This window comes from Rhinoraja longicauda, chromosome 22, assembly GCF_053455715.1.
Source record: "Rhinoraja longicauda isolate Sanriku21f chromosome 22, sRhiLon1.1, whole genome shotgun sequence".
NCBI classification, from domain to species: domain Eukaryota; kingdom Metazoa; phylum Chordata; class Chondrichthyes; order Rajiformes; family Arhynchobatidae; genus Rhinoraja; species Rhinoraja longicauda.
The window spans coordinates 36,862,177-36,887,395 of NC_135974.1; the positions used below are offsets into that span (position 1 = coordinate 36,862,177).

General features: G+C 46.3%; 1 protein-coding gene across 5 annotated transcripts in view; it reads right to left on the reverse strand.

The window, feature by feature from the left end:
- The window catches only part of LOC144604575 (receptor-type tyrosine-protein phosphatase T-like), a 607,863-nt gene that overhangs the window by 112,682 nt on the left and 469,962 nt on the right, over positions 1–25,219 (reverse strand). For 2 of the 5 annotated variants that reach the window (XM_078419171.1, XM_078419169.1), the window contains exons 13-14: positions 13,638–13,674; positions 12,189–12,236 (exon numbers count right to left, since the gene is read on the reverse strand). The exons of 1 other annotated variant lie outside the window; for it this stretch is intronic. In XM_078419171.1, coding sequence (XP_078275297.1) covers positions 12,189–12,236; positions 13,638–13,674 — 85 coding nt within the window. The remainder of the gene's footprint in view (positions 1–12,188; positions 12,237–13,637; positions 13,675–25,219) is intronic. 2 more of the 5 variants (XM_078419173.1, XM_078419172.1) reach the window with 1 other exon arrangement.

Genomic DNA, 25,219 nt, shown 5'->3' on the forward strand with positions numbered 1-25,219 from the left:
ACCCAGAGTTGTTTGTTTTTGAGTGAGCCATCGAAGAGCCTGCCATTTAAATGGCAGCCATTACAGTATCAGACAAGAACTTGCCATCAATGTTAACTCGAGGCTATTAAGGGTTAAAGAACTGCAACCTAGTAAGTTTAATGTCGCATTATTCTCACCAATTTTTAGTGAAAAAGCAAAGTGCCGGACGAATTCAATGGGTCAGGCAGCATCTGCGGAGGGAAAGGACAGGATCGAGACTCTTCTTCGGACTTTGTAGATGGTGGTACAAAAAGTAAAGGAGATCCAGCAAGTAGCCTAAACATCCAAGAGCCTGCTCTACTGAGTGCGTAGCCCAAAGAGAGTGGGAGATGGTCAATGCCTGACGGAAGGAACACCGAGAAGATCTGCTGAAATAAGACTCTGTCTTTGATACATGTCCAATGCCCTCGGGCAGGTCTGTACAGTATAGGAGCAAAGAGGTCCTTCTGCAGTTGTACAGGGCCCTAGTGAGACTGCACCTGGAGTACTGTGTGCAGTTTTGGTCTCAAAATTTAAGGAAGAATATTCTTGCTATTGAGGAGGTGCAGCGTAGGTTTACTAGGTTAATTCCCGGAATGGCGGGACTGTCATATGTTGAAAGACTGGAGCGACTAGGCTTGTATACACTGGAATTTAGAAGGATGAGAGGAGATCTTATCGAAACGTATAAGATTATTAAGGGGTTGGACACGTTAGAGGCAGGAAACATGTTCCCAATGTTGGGGGAGTCCAGAACAAGGGGCCACAGTTTAAGAATAAGGGGTAGGCCATTTAGAACTGAGATGAGGAAAAACCTTTTCAGTCAGAGAGTTGTGAATCTGTGGAATTCTCTGCCTCAGAAGGCAGTGGAGGCTAATTCTCTGAATGCATTCAAGAGAGAGCTAGATAGAGCTCTTAAGGATAGCAGAGTCAAGGGGTATGGGGAGAAGGCAGGAACGGGGTACTGATTGAGAATGATCAGCCATGATCACATTGAATGGCGGTGCTGGCTCGAAAGGCCGAATGGCCTCCTGCACCTATTGTCTATTGTCTATTGTCTATGTCTACAGATTGCTCCACTGAAGGCCCACGTGCACAGGAGCAGAGCTGTGCCAAGCTCCACATCCAACCAAAGGAAACTCCTTAAAACCCATTGGCCATTTGATGTTATTACCCACATCAACGAGGCTAAGATGAAGCAATGATATTCTCCACCGTTTTGTGGTAACTTGCTACTCAAGACGTTTTAAAAACTTTTACACAAATTTGCATTAAAATTGCTTTTCTACGCTGGCAAATCTAGGACGGATAATTCTCCTGAGTATTTTAACACATGTTGGTTTTGAAATATGGGTGGAAATTCAACATTATCTCCATTTGTTTGAAACGTATCCACAATTGCTGATATCATTCATTGATTGTCAGACTGATGAGCCTATCTGTATGCAAATGGTTCTAATTAGATTATTTTTGTGTTAATAAGAATCCAGTTGAACATTTGTAAGCAAATATCTAATCAGTCAGGAAAACATTGGACTGAACTTTAAAAAGGTTTGCTGGACGCAGGTGATCCAAACTTCAGTGCTGGATTCAGGAGATCCAGGAACTCCAGGGGATCAAGTCTTTTGTGCTGGACACAGGAGATATAGGAGATCGAGGAGATTTTGTCTTCTACGCTGGACACAGGAGATGTAGGAGATCGAGGAGATCTTGTCTTCTACGCTGGACACAGGAGATGTAGGAGATCGAGGAGATCTTGTCTTCTGTGCTGGAGCCCAAAGGTCGGGTCTTCCTCAAGCATGTCAATAGCTCAATAGCTCAGTGCCGAGCAATAATTTTACTGAATAAATATCATGTATAGGAGGCCCTTTAGACCTTCCTGGTGGGATGAAGGTATGAAGAGACTGGTTGTCTATGGTGGCGTAGAAATTGATTGGGAAATGCATTCACTATTTTTTAAAGCTCACATGGGCGATTGGGATGCCCCTGCTCGCTGAGGAAAGAGTGTTGAACCCTTGAAGAACTTTAGCTTAGTTTAGTTTAGAGATACAGCATGGAAACAGGCTCTTGGGCCCCACCAAGTCAGCGCTGACCAGCGATTGCCCGTACACTAGGTCTATCCTACACACTAGGGACAAATTACAGACGCCAATTAACCTACAACCTTGCATGTCTTTGGAAAGGGGGAGGAAACCGGAACACCCGGAGAAAACCCACATGATCACCGGCAGTAGGTGCAGACTCCACATCGATAGACCCGGAGGTCAGGATTGAACCTGGTTCTCTGGTGCTGTGAGGCGGCAAATCTACCACTGCACCATGTCCAAGCAGGAGAGCCTGTAACCTGTGGTGAGTGTTTGTCGGCACTGGGCCTGTACTCGCTGGAGTTTAGAAGAATGAGGGAGGACCTCCTTGAAACATACAGAATAGTGAAAAGCTTGGATGGAGTGGATGTGGAGAGGATGTTTCCACTAGTGGGAGAGTCTAGGACCAGAGGGCACAGCCTCAGAATTAAAGGATGCTCCTTTATGAAGGAGATGAGGAGGAATGTCTTTAGTCAGAGGGTGGTGAATCTGTGGAATTCTTTGCCACAGAAGGCTGTGGAGGCCAAGTCAGTGAATATTGTTAAGGCAAAGATAGATAGATTCTTGATTATTGCAGGTGTCAGAGGTTATGGGGAGAAGGCAGGAGAATGGGGTTAGGAGAGATAGATCAGCCATGATTGAATGGCGGAGCAGACTTGATGGGCCGAATGGCCTAATTCCGCTCCTATCACTGATGACCTAATGGCTTTCCCCTTTGTGGGTGGGCCCCAGGGTGGGCCCCACCCCCACCCCCACCCCCACCCCCACCCCCACCCCCACCCCCACCCACTCCGTTGTTTCCACATGGACGTCACCTTAGACTGTGGGTGGCCGTTCCCACTGAGCTGTGCCTCTGAACGAGGTGACAGTCTGGAGGAGAATGCCCTGCTGCCATCGCCTGAACCCATGCTCATCTACTAGGTTTCCTCTGCGTGAACCCCTTGCAGGATTTGCACTGAGAAAGATTACTCCCTCACAAGGCCTTTGGGAGAGTGTCATTTAAGTCCATGTGTTCATAGAAACATAGTAAATAGGTGCAGGAATAGGCCACTCAGCCCTTCGAGACAGCACCGCCATTCAATATGATCATGGGTGATCATCCAGAATCAGTACCCCGTTCCTGCTTTCTCCCCATATCCCTTGATTCCGTTAGCCCCAAGAGCTATATCTAACTCTCTCATGAAAACATCCAGTGAATTGGCCTCCACTGCCTTCTATGGCAGGGAATTCCACAGATAAGCACCTCTTCCAATCCTGGGTTTGGTCTTGTGATGTCACTGCACTTGAGTTTCCATTCCCATCCTCGAGATACATTAAATAGTTCATTCAATTCAAAGTTTTGACAATTAGAGATGAGAGGGCACAGCTTTAAGGAGGGGGGGGGGGGGGTGGTGGGAGCTTAAAAGAGAAGTAAAGGCCATGTTTTTTATGCAGAGGGTGCCTGGAACATGCTGCCATTAGTGGTGGTGGAGGCAGATATAGACAATAGACAATAGGTGCAGGAGGAGGCCATTTGGCCCTTCGAGCCAGCACCACCATTCAATGTGATCATGGCTGATCATTCACAATCAGTACCCCGTTCCTGCCTTCTCCCCATACCCCCTGACTCCGCTATCCTTAAGAACTCTATCTAGCTCTCTCTTGAATGCATTCAGAGAAGTGGCCTCCACTGCCTTCTGAGGCAGAGAATTCCACAGATTTACAACTCTCTGACTGAAAAGGTTTTTCCGCATCTCCGTTCTAAATGGCCTACCCCTTATTCTTAAACTGTGGCCCCTGGTTCTGGACTCCCCCAACATTGGGAACATGTTTCCTGCCTCTAACGTGTCCAACCCCTTAATAATCTTATATGTTTCGATAAGATCCCCTCTCATCCTTCTAAATTCCAGTGTATACAAGCCTAGTCGCTCCAGTCTTTCAACATATGACAGTCCCCCCATTCCGGGAATTAATCTAGTAAACCTATGCTGCGCGCCCTCAATAGCAAGAATATTCTTCCTCAAATTTGGAGACCAAAACTGCACACAGTACTCCAGGTGCGGTCTCACTAGGGCCCTGTACAACTGCAGAAGGACCTCTTTGCTCCTGTACTCAACTCCTCTTGTTATGAAGGCCAACATTCCATTGGCTTTCTTCACTGCCTGCTGTACCTGCATGCTTCCTTTCAGTGACTGCTGCACTAGGACACCCAGATCTCGTTGTACGTTCCCTTTTCCTAACTTGACACCATTCAGATAATAATCTGCCTTCCTATTCTTACCACCAAAGTGGATAACCTCACACTTATCCACATTAAACTGCATCTGCCATGCATCCGCCCACTCACACAACCTTTCCAAGTCACCCTGCTACCTCATAGCAACTTCCTCACAGTTCACACTGCCACCCAGCTTTGTATCATCTGTCCAATAATGGATAATGGTGTCCAAGAAGCTTTTAGATCGGCATGTGGATTTACAGGGAATGGAGGGATGTGGTCCACATGCAGGCAGAGGAGATTATTTTAACTTGGCATTGTGTTCAGCATGGACATTGCGGGCCGAAGGGCCTGTTCCTATGCTGTACTGTTCAATATTGAGAACAATTCCAACTTAGAGAGTAGATCATTTGATAAGAGCAGGGTCAGACCGCATGATGGATGGATTTAATTTTATGTGGCTGTGTGTCTTGTTGCTTTTCACTTAGTATGGCTGTATGGTAACTCAAATTTCACTGTACCTTAATTGGTACATGTGACAATAAATTGATCTTGAAATCTTGATCTCTTGACTCAAATTTCCTCTGCTGTTCAACACAACCATGGCTGACATTGTCAATGCCTTCAGTTTCATTTACTTGTCCGTTTCCGGATCATTCTTAATTCCCCTGCCGTTCAAAACTCTATCTCAGATGTTGATAGTGCCCTTAGCAAGTGAGCATTCATGCTTTTCTGGGGCAGAGAAGTCCAGAAATCCATAACCCTTTGATAGAAGAAAATCTTCATCTTGCCATTTGGAGAAAATGAAATGTTAAGGGCATTGTAAATTAAAATATCTTCCCTATTAAATGAGAATCGTTTCCATGTATGGAGAAAAGAGATGAGCATTCTTGCAAAGTATCAGTTCGCTCATTCTCCAAATATCCATCCAGCAAAGATTTGTATTGTAATCTATGCAGAATAGATTGAAATAATGAAAGAAGCTATTTGCGGGCTTTTAAAAGTCTGAGCTTTGAAAATGTCGTGACATTTGAAATCATTGGCACGTCTTGGGATAACTGCTCTAATATATGGAAAGACGAAAATGCAGCAATATCATCGTAGAAAATTAGCTGATGGTATCATAAATTTCAAATGGAACACGGAAACAGCCAAATGTTGCTATCTTCCCAATTTCAATAAAACATGATCTGAAATGCTTTACTATTGTTCAAGCCTGCGAAAACAATCTTATCATCTCTACTAATAGACAAGCCAGAGGCATGGTGACTGACATATAGATTCATTTCTTGACATTTACTACAGGTAACAGCACAAAATAACTGAAATCATTTTCATTACACCAGCCCTTCACCCTTTTAATTCCGAATGATAAGGATTCCAGTCTATCCATGCAGAAAGCAAGACTTATTTCTGGGCGCAGAGAGCAATGCTTCATGCAGTTAGTTTTACTGCACTAGGTCTCACACAATGTGAGGAAAGCAAAGAGATTGAATGCTTCTAATGCAAAGCTTTTCGAAGATTTCTTCACAAAAGAGAGAGAAAATTGATTTTTGATCATCCAAACTCAGATTGCATAATACTCCTCTGTTAGGACAGAACTGCAGATGCTGGTTTAAATCGAAGGTAGACACAAACGTCAGCCATTCCTTCTCTCCAGAGATGCTGCCTGTCCCGCTGAGTGACTCCAGCTTTTTGTGTCTATCTATATTTCTTTCTTGTAGTGGAGCAGGCTATATTTCTTTCTATATTTCTATGTCTGTCTCTATTACCTTCTCTTTGTTTTTTCATCTCGATGCGTTACTTTCTGAGTGACTTAAGACTTTTACTTTAGATTTTAGAGAAACGGTGGCCCTTCATGTCCGCACCGACCAGAGACCACCCTGCACACTGGCACTGTTCTACACACAAGGGCACAATTTTACAATTTACAGAACCTAATTAACCTACAAACCTGCATGTCTTCAGAGTGTGGGAGGGAAACCGGAGCAGCCGGTGGAAGCCCACGCAGGTCACGGGGAGAACGTACAAACTCCATACAGACAGCACCCGTAGTCAGGATCGAACCCGGGTCTCTGGCGCTGTGAGGCAGCAACTCTACCGCTGTGCCACCGTGCCGAATGGTTACTGTTTTACACTGGTTCCTAGTTAAGCAATCTCGTCTTCAAATCTTTCTGTGCCTTAATCTTCTGCAATGTTGTGGTCTCCTCTGGCCCAATAATCCTGCAATTCCCAAGTTCTTCCCCCAGGGATATCTCCAAATACAATCACTCTATTCTTGTCTAAGTCATCAAATGACTCCCAACCTCTTACCTTCTTTGAACTATTTCCTTGGCTGTTACATGGGCCGGCATCAATTTTTTGTTTGGTTATATTTTAATAAAGTGTTTCGTAACATTTTTGCTTCATTAACTGAGCAACAAAAATGGAAACTCTCAGAACATTGAACAGCACAGGAATAATCCCTTCAGCCAACAATGTCTGTGCTGGGCAAGATGCCAAGACCAATTCTTATTTGCTCATGCACAATCCATATCCCTACATATCCATGTGCCTGTCCAAAAGTCTCTTACACTCCATTATTGTATCTGTTTCCACCACCACCCCAGCAGTGCGTTCCAGGCCCCCACCATTCTCTGTGTAAAAATAACTTGTCCCATGTATCCCATTAAAAATTTTAACCTCTCACCCTAAAGTTACACCCTCTAAAAATGTGATATTCCCTTCCTGGCTGAGAGGTTCTGACTGTCTACCCTATCTATGCCTTGCACAACTTGATCTACTTTTATGCAGCCCAGACCATCACACAACCCAACCTCCATTCCACCGACTCCATCCACACCTCACGCTGCCTTGGCAAGGCCAGCAGCCCAGACCATCACACAAACCAACCTCCCTTCCACTGACTTCATCCACACCTCACGCTGCCTCGGCAAGGCCAGCAGCATCATCAAGGACCAGTCTCACCCTGGCCGCTCCCTCTTCTCCCCTCTCCCATCAGGCAAAATGTATAGAAGTGTGAAAATGCACACCTCCGGATTCAGGGATAGTTTCTTCCCAGCTGTTATCAGGCAACTGAACCATCCTACCACAACCAGAGAGCGGTGCTGAACTACTATCTACCTCATTGGTGACCCTCGGATTATCTTTGATCGGACTTTGCTGGCTTTACCTTGCACTAAACGTTATTCCCTTATCATGCATCTGTACGCTGTAAATGGCTGGATTGTAATCATGTATTGTCTTTCCGCTGACTGGTTAGCACGCAACAAAAGCTTTTCGCTGTACCTCGGCACACGTGACATTAAACTGAACTGAACTGAACTGAACTGAACTACACCGATCAGGTCTCACCGCAATCTCCAGCACTCTGGAGAGAACGACCTATGTGTGTCCACCCTCCACCCATATCTAGTTGTTTAGTGGTGTCTCCAACTGCGGTTAATGATGGAGGCTTGCACGAAAATACACTAGCAATTTTGGCAAGGTCTGAATCAATATTGTGATGAACAAAAAGGTCAGATTCTTCCTTTTGCAGCTTCATCCATTGGGCAAAGTTGCTCAGAGTCGACACTGACTTGTTTACATCAGGACACCACCACTGGCAAATTTAACATCATTGTTAGCATTTAATTGTTAACAGAAAGTTCTTACTGCAGTCAGACCGGCTTTGCAGAATAGTTTTATGCCGTAGTTATTTAGAGATGGATATCTACGTGCAGAATCATTTAGCCTTTCGTATTTTTATTTGATATCTTTTCAGAACATCAGCAGCAGGTTTGCAAGAATCACAGCCTCCTGCAAATGAAAGGGGACATCCCATCTCAAGACACTTCTAAATCGCAGGATTTCAGCATCGTGCCAGGGCACTGGAACAATAGTTATAGGAAAGATGTTGTCAAGCTTGAGGGGGTTCAGAGAAGATTTACGAAGATGTTGCCAGGACTAGAGGGTGTGAGCGATCGGGAGAGGTTGAGTAGGTTGGGTCTCTATTCCATGGAGCGCAGGAGGATGAGGGGGGATCTTATAGAGGTGTACAACATCATGAGAGGAATAGATCGGGTAGACGCACAGAGTCTCTTGCCCAGAGTAGGGGAATCGAGGACCAGAGGACATAGGTTCAAGGTGAAGGGGAAAAGATTTAATAGGAATCTGAGGGATAACTTTTTCACTCAAAGGGTGGTGGGTTTATGGAACAAGCTGCCAGAGGAGGTAGTCGAGGCTGGGACTATCCCAACGTTTAAGAAACAGTTAGACAGGTACATGGATAGGACAGGTTTGGAGGGATATGGACCAAACGCAGGCAGGTGGGTCTAGTGTAGCTGGGACATGTTGGCCGGTGTGGGCAAGTTGGGCTGAAGGGCCTGTTTCCACACTGTATCACTCTGTGACTCTATGACTCTAATAGCAACTGGCACCATCTTCATTTCTGCAGGTTGTTGTGAGAGAGGGCATCTGCTGGCTGCCATGTGTGTCTTTGTACTCATCTGTAACTAATCTTAGGAATTATCTCTGCAAAATAATACACCAATCTAGAAATAGATCGTAAGCAAAAGGCTGCTTCCACGCTGAGAGTCAATGACTCAACTTCCTTTCAGTCAAGTACAAAGATGTATTATTTTTCTTAAAAGATAGCAATTTAATGGAACACTCTTATACCCCACAGAGGTGACAAATCCTTGCTGTTTCCATGAAGTTCCCATTAATATGAACGTCAAGTAAATTATTCTGTGTGGTAAGGTAAACAATAGTTATTGTTAACTATTGGAAGCAGGAACAGGGGCCACAGAATAAGAATAAAGGGGAGGCCATTTAAAACTGAGGTGAGAAAAAACCTTTTCACCCAGAGAGTTGTGAATTTGTGTAATTCTCTGCCACAGAAGGCAGTGGAGGCCAATTTACTGGATGAATTTAAAAGAGAGTTAGATAGAGCTCTAGGGGCTAGCAGAATCAAGGGATATGGGGAGAAGGCAGGCTCGGGTTACTGATTGTGGACGATCAGCCATGATCACAATGAATGGCGGTGCTAGTTCGAAGGGCCAAATGGTCTCCTCCTGCATCTATTTTCTATGTTCGATGTTTCTATGTAATCAGATTCAATATTTTGAACTGCACCAAGCCAGCATGATGCTGGTTCGACAGTTTTAAAGAGAGACGTTAAGAAAGCATACGGGACCAAACTATTGAACGGGTGGGGGAAGTGGGAGGAAACCGGAACACCCGGAGAAAACTCACGCGATCACAGGGAGAAGGTGCACAGAGACAGCACCCGAGGGTGGGGTCGAAGCAGGGTCTGTGGTGCTGTGAGGCAGCAGTTCTACCCGCTGCACCACTGAAGCAGTCCTGGTGGTGTTGGTAAGGCCCGTATCTGCATGGGTGCTCTGATTATAAATGGACAAGGATCCTGGGAGGAGCATCGAGTTTACTGTTGGATAAAACCATGGGTCTTCCTTGCACGGGCATCTCAGAGACATGGAGAACTTGCAAGAAACACGTTTACACAGTGGTGTTGCAGCGGTAGAGTTGCTGCCTAGCAGCATTAGAGACAGGGTTCGATTGTGATCACGGGTGCTGTCTGTATGGAGTTTGTACGTTCTCCCCGTGACCTGTGTGGGTTTTCTCTGAGATCTTCGCTTTCCTCCAACACTCCAAAGATGTACAAGTTTGTAGGTTAATTGGCTTCTGTAAAATTGTAAGTTGTCCCTGGTGTGTGTAGGATAGTGCTAGTGTGTGGGGATCGCTGGTCGGCGTGGACTCAGTGGGATGAAGTGCCTGTTTCCACACTCTATCTCTATCTATATCTCTAAACTAAACCCTGCAATTTGCCATAAACTCCCAATTGCCAATTTAGTTTCATCTTGCATTGGTCTTGAATCATGTCAGCCACAAGAACACTTTGCCGCTTGTGCCAGTTTGATTGATTGGTGGAGTTTATGGTGTCTCTCGACCATTGGGCAATGGAAGCAGCTGCCAAGTAAAACATTAAAATGAATTACCAGAAAAATGCTCTGCAAAAGCTGAATTTCATCTCCACGACCATAAAATACTGCAAAGTGTCTGTAAAGTCTCCCACTGTTACACGTGAAGCATACCAATCAACACGTGTACATTGCTTATCACCCATGCCTTTTATACCATCACATCATACGTGACACATGTGACATGTGTGATCACGCTTAGCCCATGGATAATGTGAGTGAATGAGTCGGAATGTTTATTTGTCCAGACCTGGTGTTCAGTTATTATCTTATGTAAACCCAAAGACGTACAGGTATGTAGGTTAATTGGCTGGGTAAATGTTAAAAAAAATTTTTTAAAAATTGTCCCTAGTGGGTGTAGGATAGTGTTAATGTGCGGGGATCGCTGGGCGGTGCGGACTTGGTGGGCCGAAAAGGCCTGTTTCCGCGCTGTATATATATGATATGATATGATAAACGGTCCCCAACGTTGGTAAATTAGTGCAAAGCAATTGTTGATAGATGTGGCGTAATTTGTAATTGATATGTATAGTGGCAGCTTTGGGTCTTCATAAACAGCACTGCTTTACAGCTGAACTGTGCTCATTCAACATAAAACAGTACAGCACAGGAACAGGCCCTTCGGCCCACAATGTCTGTGCTGAACATCATAGAAACTTACAAAATTCTTAAGGGGTTGGACAGGCTAGATGCAGGAAGATTGTTCCCGATGTTGGGGAAGTCCAGAACAAGGGGTCATAGTTTAAGGATAAGGGGGAAGTTTTTTAGGACTGAGATGAGAAAGTTTTTTTTTACACAGAGAGTGGTGAATCTGTGGAATTCTCTGCCACAGAAGGTAGTTGAGGCCAGTTCATTGGCTATATTTAAGAGGGAGTTAGATGTGGCCCTTGTGGCTAAAGGGATCAGGGGGTATGAAGAGAAGGCAGGTACGGGATACTGAGTTGGATGATCAGCCATGATCATATTGAATGGCGGTGCAGGCTCGAAGGGCCGAATGGCCTACTCCTGCACCTATTTTCTATGTTTCTATGTTTCTATGCCACGTTAACCTAATCTCCTCCACCTGCATGTGATCCATATCACTCCATTCCCTGCATTTCTCTGTGTAGAATAAGGGGTCGGCCATTACGGACTGAGATGAGGAAAAACCCTCTGCACCCAGTGAGTTGTGAATCTGTGGAATTCTCTGCCACAGAGGGCAGTGGAGGCCGATTCACTGGATGTTTTCAAGAGAGAGTTAGATTTAGCTCTTCGGGCTAACGGAATCAAGGGATATGGGGAGAAAGCAGGAATGGGGTACTGATTCTGGATGATCAGCCATGATAATATTGAATGGCGGTGCTGGCTCGAAGGGCTGAATGGCCTACTCCTTCACCTTTTTTCTATGTTTCTATGTTTCTATGTGTTCATTCAAACGCCTCCTAAATGCCGTTCATCCATGTAATGTTCTCCCTCTGTTCTCACTCTCCCTAGTGACATTTGGGGCAGAGGTGAATCGGACAGTACCCTAGCTTATGGCCGTTATCAGGCTTTTGAACGGTCCTTCCATAAGCTCGGGTACTGTCCGATTCACCTCTACCCCATTGCGGACATTGGACTTTGTCTCTTGAACTGATGTGCTACTGTGCTGAGGACTATTTTCTGCACTCTGTATCTTCCCCTTTGCTCCACCTATTGTACTTGAGTATTATCAGATCTGTTTGTATAGCAGGGAAAACAAAGCTTTTCGCTGTACCTCGGTACACGTGGCAATAATAAACCTGAACCTAAAGTGACCCAAATAACGTACGCGTAATTCTAAAGGTTTAACTTAACACATTCTCTAAATCTAAAACAAAAGCAGATTACTCCACAGGTATTAGTTGAAACAACAGTTTTCACAGGGTTGGGGGAGGAAGGAACATTTCGGACTAGACAGTAGATAATCACCTGCACTTGGGATGACAAGAATGTATGGTGTAGTTATCTGTATCGTACCTATCATCGTTAGGGCAAGGGCAAGGTCCCAAGCAGCATGCATGAGAAAAAAACAAGAAAGTAGCAAGTCGACCAAGAAAAATATCCTTTGATAATATCTGACAATCCCCCATTCTATAAAATCAAGCTGGAGTCCCCGAGACAAAGGGATGGTGGCTTCAGATTAAAGCTTTAATAAAACCTCTGCTTCTGATTTTAATTTCAATGGAATAAATTATCATACTTGGCTTTAATGCAAATGTATCTCAATTACTTTGTCTTTGATTTGGTTAATTACGCGTCAATACAATATTCCACGTCTAATGAGAGAGAAGTGACATTCACAAAATGGGGAAAATTGAAATAATCTGTGCAGTGAACAGAAGCGTGTGAAAATGGGCCAAGCAAATGCAAGGCAGCTGGGAAGTATTGAATAGGTTTCAATTTGCATTTCACTTCATTTAATGCAACTATAATGATAATGACACTGACAAAATGAGAAAAACAAATAATGTTCAGAAATGAGTTGGCGATATGTGGAGTCACAAGGAACTGCAGATGCTGGTTAACAAAGAAAAGACGCAAAGTGCTGGAGTAACTCAGCGGGTCAGGCAGTATCTCCGGCGAACATGGATAGGTGACGTTTCACAGAGTGCTGGAGTAACTCAGTGGGTCAAGCAGCATCTGTGGAGAACATGGATAGGTGACGTTTCACAGAGTGCTGGAGTAACTCAGCGGGTCAGGCAGTATCTGTGGAGAACATGGATAGGTGACGTTTCACAGAGTGCTGGAGTAACTCAGTGGGTCAAGCAGCATCTCTGGAGAACATGGATAGGTGACGTTTCACAGAGTGCTGGAGTAACTCAGCGGGTCAGGCAGCATCTGTGGAGAACATGGATAGGTGACGTTTCACAGAGTGCTGGAGTAACTCAGTGGGTCAGGCAGCATCTCTGGAGAACATGGATAGGTGACGTTTTGGGTCAGGACTCACAGTGTAAAGAAGGGTTCAGACTGGAAACGTCACCTACCCACGTTCTCCAGAGATGCTGCCTGACTTGCTGAGTTACTCCAGCATTTTGTGTCTTTTGTTGTCGATGTGTGGAAGCAGGCTTCTAAATCTCAAGGCAAATTCAACTCAGAATGTTAACTCATGCACGGACATGATGATGCGATGACTGTATAATGGAGAGCAGCACAAATGAATGTAGTTATGAAAGATAAAAGCTGAGGTCAGCAGGCAAAGCAACCTCAATAGGAAGCCATGCAAGGTACAAGCAGGTCAACTCGGCAATCAGATGCATCAAGCATCGGTCAATCATTTCTCTCTCCACCAGCCCTTCCAATAGCACAGCGCGGCCAATTCCCATCATCGCGTGTGAAGCTGCCTTGTGCTCAGTGCGAAGAAAGAAGGAGGTCTCGTACCTTTTGTCGCCAGTCTCAAGCAGCTGACTTTGCTCTCCTATGAAGAATAAGAAGAAGACGTATCATTATTCTGCACAGACAGTTAGCTCAGCCCAAACCCCCTTCAATCAACTCCAAGCTCCTCCTATTCACATACAAAGCCCTAAACAGGCTTGCCCCCTCCCATATCAAAAATCTTCTAACCCACCACTCTATCTCCAGGTCCCTCAGGTCGGCCGACTTGGGGCTACTCACTATCCCGCGGTCTAGGCTTAAGCTCAGGGGTGACCGCGCTTTTGCGGTTGCAGCTCCTAGACTGTGGAACAGCATCCCTCTCCCCATCAGAACTGCCCCCTCCATCGACTCCTTTAATCCAGGCTCAAAACCTATTTCTACTCCCTAGCGTTTGAGGCCCTCTGAGGGGGCGCTGTGAACTGTTTATGTATGTGCTGTTATGTTTGTGTGCCATTGTATGTTCGTTTCTTAGTACCTGAACTGATGTACAGCACTTTGGTCAACGTGGGTTGTTTTTAAATGTGCTATACAAATAAAATTGACTTGACTTGACTTGACTTCCTCCCCACTACTCCTGCCATCTTTACCACCTTTGCTTCAACGTCTTTGACCTAGGATTTGGTCATCCGCCCTCAAATGTCATAGGGCCATAAGGAATAGGAGCAGAATTAGGCCATTCGGCCCATCAAGTCTCCTCATGGCTAATCTATGTCTCCCTCCTTACCCCATTCTCCTGCCCTCTCCCCATAACCCCTGCCACCTGTACTAGTCACCTGTCCAGTTAACTGTGGCCGTCGAGTTATTGGCTGTACCTCTAATGCAAGACACTAGCAAAGCCAGATGACTGCCCGCCAGTCCCACACGTGAATCTGCTTTCATTCATTGCAATCAATCCACTCTTTTAAAACTTTATTAACTTTCAGACTACCTTTAATCGGGCTTTATCTTGCACTAAATATTATTCCCTTTATCCTGTACCTGCACACAGTGGGCGGCTCCATTGTAATCATGGACTGTCTTCTCGTTGACTGGATAGCATGCAACATTAAAGCTTCTCAAGAAAAGGTTTTCAAGAGAAAGTTAGATTAGCTCTTAGGGAGAAAGGAATCAAGGGATATGGGGAGAAAGCAGGAACGGGGTACTGATTTAGGATGATCAGCCACGATCATATTGAATGTCGGTGCTGGTTCGAACGGCCGAATGGCCTCCTCCTGCACCTATTTTCTATGTTCTACACTAAATTAAACCAAACTACTTGGGTTTTTTTTGAGTGGCACGGTGGCGCAGCGGTAGAGTTGCTGCCTTACAGCAAATGCAGCTCCGGAGTCCCGGGTTCCATCCCGATAACGGGCGCTGTCTGTACGGAGTTTGTACGTTCTCCCCGTGACCTGCGTGGGTTTTCTCCAAGATCTTCGGTTTCCTCCCACACTCCAAAGACGTGCAGGTATGTAGGTTAATGGCTTGGTAAATGTAAAAATTGGCCCTCATGTGTGTAGGATAGTGTTAGTGTGCGGGGATCGCTGGTCGGCGCGGACTCGATGGGCCGAAGGACCTGTTTCCGCTCTGTATCTCTAAACTAAACTAAACTAAGATGATAGGAGCTGTACAGGATAAGATGGAGAATTCGAGGGCCTGAGCTGTGGGGAGTTTGGGTGGTCTGAGACTTTGTTCCTTGGAGTGGAGGAGTTTGGGGTGAACTTATGGAGGTGTATAATATCACAAGGAACAGGTAGGATGATGGCAGTCCTTCTCCTCCAGAGTAGGGGAAACAAGACCACAGGGTATAGGTTTGAGGTGAGAAGGGCAAGCTTTAGTAGGAACCCGAGGGACAACCTTTTCACACAGAGGGTGGCGGGTATAAGAAACGAGCTGCCAGGGGAAGTGGTTGAGACATTTACTATAACAACATTTAGAATATACTTGGAGATGTACATGGATAGGAAGGGTTGAGAGGGAGAGGGCAACTTGGTTGGCACGGATGAGTCGGGCCGAAGGGCCTGTTTCCATGCTGTATGACGCGATGACTTGACACGTTGAATTCTTTTTAACATCATCCCCTAGCACCAAGCAGTTCCAGTGGAGGCTTAATATCCCCCATATCACCCACACAGACCTCACCCAAGATGTGCCCAGCAGCATCTCTGACAAGATTTCCAATCTGACATATTTTTCTTGATTTCCCACATCAATCATTTTATGTGCTGTCTTTGAATGCAACTGCCAACGTGATTTAATCTGACTGTTTTTAGCCAGTTTAAGTGAAGAACTGAATTAAAATTGTCCGACTTTGTGGAAGTTCAAACGCTGAGAGGTGACGCAAAAGATTTTTCGTTCCATCAGCCAAATCTGAAATGGACCTGCATTGTCGAGAGCAAAAACCCATTTAGCACGTCTAATCCCCTGAGTAAAGACTGCGGAATCTATACTGAGTTCCAATAGTTGTTGCATTTTCAGTCAGTAGCCAATGTTATTTATTCATGGGATAACTTATCTGTGCTCTAATAGGTCGGGCTATTCGGAGAATAGTGATATTTAACAAACACATGGAAACCACGAGCAAGCTAACGTCCCCAACTGTTGACCTGTGTGTCAATCATTCCTTCAGAGATGCTGCCTGACCCGCTGGGTTACTCCAGCACTCTGTGAAACGTCACCTATCCATGTTCTCTACAGATGCTGCCTGACCCGCTGAGTTACTCCAGCACTCTGTGAAACGTCACCTATCCATGTTCTCCACAGATGCTGCCTGTCCCATATAAAACTCTATAAGGGGTTGGAGAGGCTAGATGCGGGAAGATTGTTCCCGATGTTGGGGAAGTCCAGAACCAGGGGTCACAGCTTAAGGATAAGGGGGAAGTCTTTTAGGACCGAGATGAGAAAACATTTCTTCACACAGAGAGTGGTGAGTCTGTGGAATTCTTTGCCACAGAAGGTAGTTGAGGCCAGTTCATTGGCTATATTTAAGAGGGAGTTAGATGTGGCCCTTTTTGCTAAAGGGATCAGGGGTTATGGAGAGATGGCAGGTACAGGCTACTGAGCTGGATGATCAGCCATGATCATATTGAATGGCGGTGCAGGCTCGAAGGGACGAATGGCCTACTCCTGCACCTATTTTCTATGTTTCTATGTCCCACTGAGTTACTCCAGCGTTTTGGTGTCTATCTTGAGTTGGGTTTGTTAACTTAGTTTCGTGTGGAAGTTAACCTGGTTTAAAGGGTCCTCTTTGACACTATCAGTACCGTGACGCCAACAGTGAACAGATACACATTTGTAAGATTAATTTTTTTTCGGGCGCATTAGAACAGTAGAACAGCCAATCACCAAACTGTGGCAAAACGTTTGTTCACACTTCAAGGAAGATTTAAGATCCAGATGCTACAAGTAACGTTCTGAAGTAATTATGCCTGGATTTCTGACATCAAATGATTTGTTCATGCAGTTGCAATTGGACCTCCTGCTGCTTCCTGCCTTTTGTTCCTGCGCTGAAGTCAATTGTTGGTTAAAAACAAAGGGACGGTTATTAATTGCTCGGTAACTTTTATAATAAATCATCTGGGGGAAGGAAGAAAAGAAAGATTTCAAAGGAAGAAAACAGAGAGAGGAAATGAGGAACCAATTTCACAAGACGGACTCCATCTGCTTTTTACTGTCGACTGGAAACGAGTCTAATGATTACAAAATTATTAGCTGTCAAGGTGACTTTTCCACACGGCATCTTATTCCAAACAGGAGTGAGATAAGTCTCTCATTGTTCAATTATTTTTACAAATGCAGCGTGTCACACTTGTTATATCACAACCACATCGTCCAAACTAACAAAATATAATCACACGCTGGCAATTAGGTGGTGCAGAGGTAGAGTTACTGCCTTACAGTGAATGCAGCGCCGGAGACCCGGGTTCCATCCTGACTACGGGTGCTGTCTGTACGGAGTTTGTACGTTCTCCCCGTGACCTGCGTGGGGTTTCTCCGAGATCTTCGGTTTCCTCCCACACTCTAAAGACGTGCAGGTTTGTAGGTTAATTGGCTTTGGCAAAATAGTAAATTGTCCCCAGTGGGGAGGGAAAGTGTTAGTGCGCGGGGGATCACTGGTCGGCATGTACACGATGGGCCGAAGGGCCTGTTTCTCTGAACTAAACTAAACTAAACTCCGATTCCTGATCATCCCATCCTTTTCCAAAGCCTAAAAGGTCATCAGGTCATAAGTGATAGGAGCAGAATTAGGCCATTCGGTCCATCAAGTCTACTCCGCCATTCAATCATGGCCGATCTATCTCTCCGTCCTAACCCCATTCTCCTGCCTTCTCCTTGACACCCGTAGCTTTGAATGTTGTTCCGCTCCACACTATATATCTTTCTCCTTCCCAACGTGATGATACTTAATGGTTGCAACTATCATGACTTAAAATGTATATTTTTTGCTATGTAAACGACAGGATTTAAAAGCAATTGCATTGTGATTTAGGGCACACATATTTAACATAATGCACTGCAGTGCAGAGCTGAAGGATAAATGATGGAATCCATTATGCTAATACTCAAATACATAAGAGGACATTATAAAGCTGATTTCAGTCACACAGGGACAAGCAACTTTGCTCTACTCTGACAGCTTTATGGGATAATGGTGAAGGCATTATGTAAACTTTGAAAGATGTGTCAACTCTATTATTACATTTAACCTTCCTTGCAATTGATTTTCTGTTCTGCATCATCAGGCATGTTCAGCACCTGTAAGAACCCTCGGAGACCCCCACCAACCTACAGATGGTCTGCCAGCCCGAAACACCGGTCTATCCATGCCCTCCACAGATGGCCAGGTGGCCCAGCAGTAGAGTTGTTGTCTCACAGTGCCAGAGCCCAAGGTACAACCCTGACTGCAGGTGCTGTCTGTACGGAGTTTTTACGTTTTCCCCGTGACCACATGGGCTTTCTCCGGGGGCTCCGGTTTCCCCCCCAACACTCCAACAAAGTTGGAGATTCACAACTCTCTGGGTGAAAACGTTCTTCCTCATCTCAGTCCTAAATGGCCTGCCCCTTGTTCTTAAACTGTGGCCCCTGGTTCTGGACTCCCACCAACACAGGGAACATGTTTCCTGCATCTAGCCTGCCCAATTCCTTAAGAATTTTATATGTTTCTATAAGATCCCCTCTCATCCTTTTGAACTCCAGTGAATACAAGCCCAGTCGACCCATCCTTTCATCAGACATCCTTAAATCTGAGGTACATTTGAGGTACATTTTAAGCAGGTGGTTTGGGTTTGGAGTTTAAAACTGCAGCAGTAGAATTGCTATTCTGTATTTTTCTAACACTATCTACAAACTTGGTTGAGAGCAAATTGCCTTAGTGGTTACAGGGAAAGCATAATTATAGAGAGAAGTTAAAAAGCTTTGATTCCATGACCAGTGGGGGTCGTGAGCACTTTTGTGTGGCAATTTCCTGCAGATAATTAAAGGTTTCACACAAAAAAAAATCAATTACATCAGCTAGTTGTCTGTGTACCTGTGGGTGTCAGTATCTAAAATCAATACTTAATTTTCAAGGCTCTGTTCTTCCATCAAAAGCAATATTCAAATTGTTTTTTAAATTCAGCTGCCCTGCTGTTCTTGAAAATCGGCGTTTCGCTTCCAGCTGCCTGGTCTGATAAGGTAGTGACCTTCCCCCATCGTCAAGCAGACTGCCTCTGATTACTACATCAGCGTTAGTTAGCACAGATAGAATTGCTCAGCTCGACGACTTACAAGTGGATGTATTTCAAGAAATGGCCATGTCTTCTGGAGTGGCAAGTTATCAGTTCACTTTGCAATTGACGTCTACACCACCAGGCACCGCGACAGCTCGTACTGAATGCAAAGGATAGAGAGGAGTGCGACTGAAGAATAGAGAAAAGCTTGGATAGAGTGGATGTGGAGAGGATGTTTCCACTAGTGGGAGAGTCTAGGACTAGAGGTCACAGCCTCAGAATTAAAGGACTTTCTTTTGAAGGAGATGAGGAGAAATTTCTTTAGTCAGAGGGTGGTGAATCTGTGGAATTGTTTGCCACTGAAGGCTGTGGAGGCCAAGTCAGTGGATATATTAAAGGCAGAGATTAGTGCGGGTGTCAGAGGTTATGGGCAGAAGGCAGGAGAATGGGGTTAGGAGGGAGAGATAGATCAGCCATGATTGAATGGCGGAGTAGACTTGATGGGCCGAATGGCCTAATTCTACTCCTATTCGTTACGACCTTGTGACTGTTGATGCATCACCGTGCCACATGACGTGGGCACACTGAAGCGTGCGCATTGATTGTGCGATTGGACTGGCCAGCACACAACAGCAACGTTTTCCACTCTGTGCCCAGCACATGTGGCAATAACAAACTAAAAAGATGAGCGGCAAAGATGGACTTGATCATCAGAAAGGTAGGGAGTGGAGAAGTGCAGACACTACAAGGAACTGCAGGTACTGCTTTACACAAAAGGGCACAGAGTGCTGGAGTAACGCGTCGGGTCAGGCAACATCTCTGGACAACTTGGATAGGTGACGTTTCGGGTCCGGACCCTTCCTCAGACTCGAGAATGAACATGGAGTGAAAGGGGAGAAACTCAGACGAGATCAGAAGGGAGGGTTTTCACCCAGAGGGGAGGGTAAATATCTGGGATGGGTTGTCAGCGGCAATGGTGGAGGGAGAGACATGTGCGAGGCATCTGGCATCTGGGCAGGTACCTGGATAGAGAAGCAGGCTTCCCTCCGGGCTGCGGCTGTGCACTGGCAACGTGGCCTGTGTCGAGGCACCGCGGACTCGCGGAGGGGCCCGGGTCGGGGCCTCGCGGGACTGAGGAGCCTCGCCTCGCGGGGTGGAGCCCGGGTTGTCGGAGCGGCCGACGGAGCCGCGGCTGGGGTTGGGGTCGGCGCTGCGGAGGCCGATGATGGCGCCGACCGACGGACGAGGACGGACACGTGGAAGTGAGGACGCCGCTGCCGGGGGATGGAACAAAGGAGGAGCCGGCGGGGGGGGGAGAACAATGAGGAGCCGGCGGGGGGGGAGGAGAACAATGAGGAGCCGGCGGGGGGGGGGGGGGGGCACAGTGAGGGGGGGAGAACAATGAGGAGCCGGCAGGGGGGGGGGAGAACAATGAGGAGCCAGCGGTGGGGGGGGGGGGGGGGAGAACAATGAGGAGCCAGCGGGGGGGGCTCAGTGAGGGGGGGAGAACAATGAGGAGCCGGCAGGGGGGGGGAGAACAATGAGGAGCCAGCGGGGGGGGGGGGGGGGGGGAGAACAATGAGGAGCCGGCAGGGGGGGGGGGGGGCACTGTGAGGGGGCTGGTGGGGGGAAGATCAAAGGGGGAATGTGCGCGGAGGGGGGGGATTTGTAACTTTGTAAGCTCCCTTCATGGGCGTCTATTGCACAACTTGGCATGGTACGCAGGCAAAGAATCTTATTGTGACTTGGCAAAGGTTTCAAAGGTCTTTCGTTGTCACGTGCACCAATCACGGTGCAGTGGTATCCGTGTCACCACATGCAACAATAACATTTTCATTCATTCACAAGGTTTTGCGGGACGTGGGATGAATATGGGCAAGTGGGACTGGCGTAGATGGGGCGTCTGGCTTGGCGTGGGTGAGTTGGGCTCAGGGGGCAGCTTCCGTGCTGTTTGACTCAATGATTTGGAGAGGGGAGGAGTAGAGGGACGTTGGCAAAGAAAGGATTACTTAGATAGGCATGCGTGGGATGGAACTGCGGGCACTGCATGGTCGGCATGGACAGGGTGGGCCGAACGACCTGTTTCTATGCCGTACCTCTCTATGATTGGACCTGACCAAAGCTCTCAGGCTATGAACACATACGAGTGTTGAAGGGAAAGGCCATCGGCACTGGCTCAAAGAAAATAGAGCCGTGTGTGTTGGACAATTTACAGCGAATTGGAGTTATTAATTGTGGCAGAAATCTTGTACACAGATGGAAAGTTCAGGGTTTGCTGCAGAACTTGCAAAGAATCATCTTAACTTTCCTATAAAAACTCTGTGACAGAAGAAGAGGTCCTGATCTAAGACAGCTTTTGCGGTTGCAGCTCCTCGACTGTGGAACAGCATCCCTCTCCCCATCAGAACTGCCCCCTCCATCCACTCCTTTAAGTCCAGGCTCAAAACCTATTTCTACTCCCTAGCGTTTGAGGCCCTCTGAGGGGGTGCTGTGAACTGTTTATGTATGTGCTGTTATGTTTGTGTGCCATTGTATGTTTGTCCTTAGTACCTGAACTGATGTACAGCACTTTGGTCAATGTAGGTTGTTTTTAAATGTGCTATACAAATAAAATTGACTTGACTTGATTTGATGGATGCTGCCTGACCCACTGAGTTCCTCCAGCACTTTGTGTTTTGCTCAGGATTCCAGCACCTGCAGTTCCTTGCGCCTCGACAAAGATTTGTGGTGCTGGTGTATTTGTTGAAACATCTGAAGCAGTTGATTTCCATGCAGTTCGCACACTTGAGTTACTGATTGCACACTTTACACACCTACAATTTGGAATATTGCTAATAAGCAGAAACAGAGATGATCTGTATAAACGCTGCACTAAAACAACTGCCAGTAAATTAAAACGACTCAAACGATTGCAACAAAAATAAGCAATTGTTCTATTTGCGTGATCTCAGTGACATTCAACACATCATTCACACACACAGCTGTGCTGTTTGCTATACGGTGTTGATGGCAGAAACAGTTTGCACATTAAACACTTCACTGTGATCTGCAATTTGATAATGTAAAATAGAGCTGATTTGAAACAAATTAAATAGAATAATAATAGACCAGGAAGACTGAATGGATCGGGTAGATGCACAGAGAGTTTGTCCAGAGTAGGGGAATCGAGGACCAGAGGACACAGGCTTAAGATGAAGGGGGAAAGATTTAATAGGAATCTGAGGGGTAACTTTTTCACACAAAGGGTGGTGGGTGTATGGAACGAGCTGCCGGAGGAGGTAGTTGAGGCTGGGACTATCCCAACGTTTAAGAAACAGTTAGACAGGTACATGGCTAGGTCAGGGTCACGGAACACTTGCTTTCCATCTTCCCAGTTCCCCCACCAGTCGTACTGTCTTCGACTGCATTTTATCTCTCTTTGTTGTGTTGTTACCTTCTCCCAACTAACAATAATATATTTTACGTTTTGTATCTACCTTCGATTTTATCTTCTGATGATCAGGTCAACAGTTTACTCAGCATTATGGACCCATACACAGCATTATGGACCCATACACAGCATTATGGACCCATACACAGCATTATGGACCCATACACAGCATTATGGACCCATACACAGCATTATGGACCCATACACAGCATTATGGACCCATACACAGCATTATGGGCCCATACACAGCATTATGGACCCATACACAGCATTATGGACCCATACACAGCATTATGGACCCATACACAGCATTATGGGCCCATACACAGCATTATGGACCCATACACAGCATTATGGGCCCATACACAGCATTATGGGCCCATACACAGCATTATGGACCCATACACAGCATTATGGGCCCATACACAGCATTATGGGCCCATACACAGCATTATGGACACATACACATTAATGCCTCTGAAAACATTGTACGAACACTCTTTCCAAATCTGTCTTTGTTCTGAAAGTACGGCAGCTATTTTCAACCCCAAATATCCTTAGACTCTGCCACGCATTTGAAGATAATGATGCATCCATTAACTCTAGTTTTTTCCGTAAATTCATTTCTTCTTGCTGCTGATTTCATTCCAGCTGTTAATTGAAAATGTTCATGCTTAACCAATCCCAGTCAAATCTGAGTCAGTCCCCGTCAAATCTCAAGTGTGGTTAGGGGTTGCCAACTTCCTCACTCCCAAATACGGGACAAGGTGACGTCACCGCCCCGCGCCCCACGTGACCTCACCCCGCCCGGCCCGGACGGCCGCCATTGGTGGAGCGGGAGCACGTGGCCGCTGGCTGGGTGAGGTCACGTGGGGCGCGGGGTGGTGATGTCACCCTTTGTCCCTTATTTGGAAGTGAGGAAGTTGGCAACCCTACTAATACGGGACAAGGGCGGTCCCGTACGGGACAAACTAATTTAGACAATAGACAATAGACAATAGGTGCAGGAGGCTGCCATTCGGCCCTTCGAGCCAGCACCGCCATCCAATGTGATCATGGCTGATCATTCTCAATTAGTACCCCGTTCCTGCCTTCTCCCCATACCCCCTGACTCCGCTATCCTTAAGAGTTCTATCTAGCTCTCTCTTGAATGCATTCAGAGAATTGGCCTCCACTGCCATCTGAGGCCCAAAATACGAGATGTCCCGGCTAATACGGGACAGTTGGCAACGCTAGGTGTGACGCTGATGGTGAACACCTTGTAGGAGTGCGAGGATGCACGGTCTGGCTGCATCCAAACACTTCCTTTTACCTGAAGAAGGGTCTTGACCCGAAACGTCACCATTCCTTCTCTCCTGAGATGCTGCCTGACCTGCTGAGTTACTCCAGCATTTTGTGAATAAATACCTTCCTTTTACTTGAAGACAGACACAAACAAAATGCTGGAGTAACTCAGCGGGTCAGGCAGCATTTGTGGAGAACATGGATAGGTGACGTTTCACAGAGTGCTGGAGTAACTCAGCGGGTCAGGCAGCATTTGTGGAGAACATGGATAGGTGACGTTTCACAGAGTGCTGGAGTAACTCAGCGGGTCAGGCAGCATCTCTGGAAAAATGGAATAGCTAATGTTTCAGGAAAAGAAAATCCACGCAGTCACAGGGAGAACGTGCAAACTCCACGCTGACATCACCTGAGGTCAGGATTGAGCCTGGGTCTATGGCACTGTGAGGCAGCAGCTCTACCCGCTGTGCCACTGTGCTGCCTGTATGATGTTAAGTACGTGGGTTACGTGATGCCAGTCCCCAGTGTCCAGTTCTCTACAGCAAGTGGCAGAGGGTCGCAACAGGGCCAGGATATCGCAGTCCAATACCAAGCCTCTCAGTTCTAACCATCTAGCTTTGTCCAAAGCAACTCCACTCAGCTTGCCACCAGCTTGCTTCACAACAATGTGTTAGAGCTGCTGCCTCACAGAGCTGGAGACACGGGTTCAATCCTAACCACGGGAGGTCCCTGTGTGAAGTCTGCACCTTCTCCCCGTGACCTCGTGGGTTTCATCCGGGTGCTCTGGCCTCCTCCCACATCACACAGACGTGCGGGTTTGTAGGTCAACTGGCTTCTGTAAACTGCCCCTAGTGTGCAGGGAGTGGATTCAAAAAATTGGATAACATATAACTATAGAGAGAGAGCAAGAGAGAACTATAGAGAGCTCTTAAGGATAGCGGAGTCAGGGGGTATGGGGAGAAGGCAGGAATGGGGTACTGATTGAGAATGATCAGCCATGATCACATTGAATGGTGGTGCTTGCACGAAGGGCCGAATGGCCTCCTCCTGCACCTATTGTCTATTGTCTAACTATTGTGAATGGGTGATGGATGGCCGGCATGGACTCGAAGGGCCAAAGGGTCTGTTTCCACGCTGTTTCTCTAAACTAAAGTGAAATGCTCCTTAGATTCAAAGGGCAACATTCCACTTAC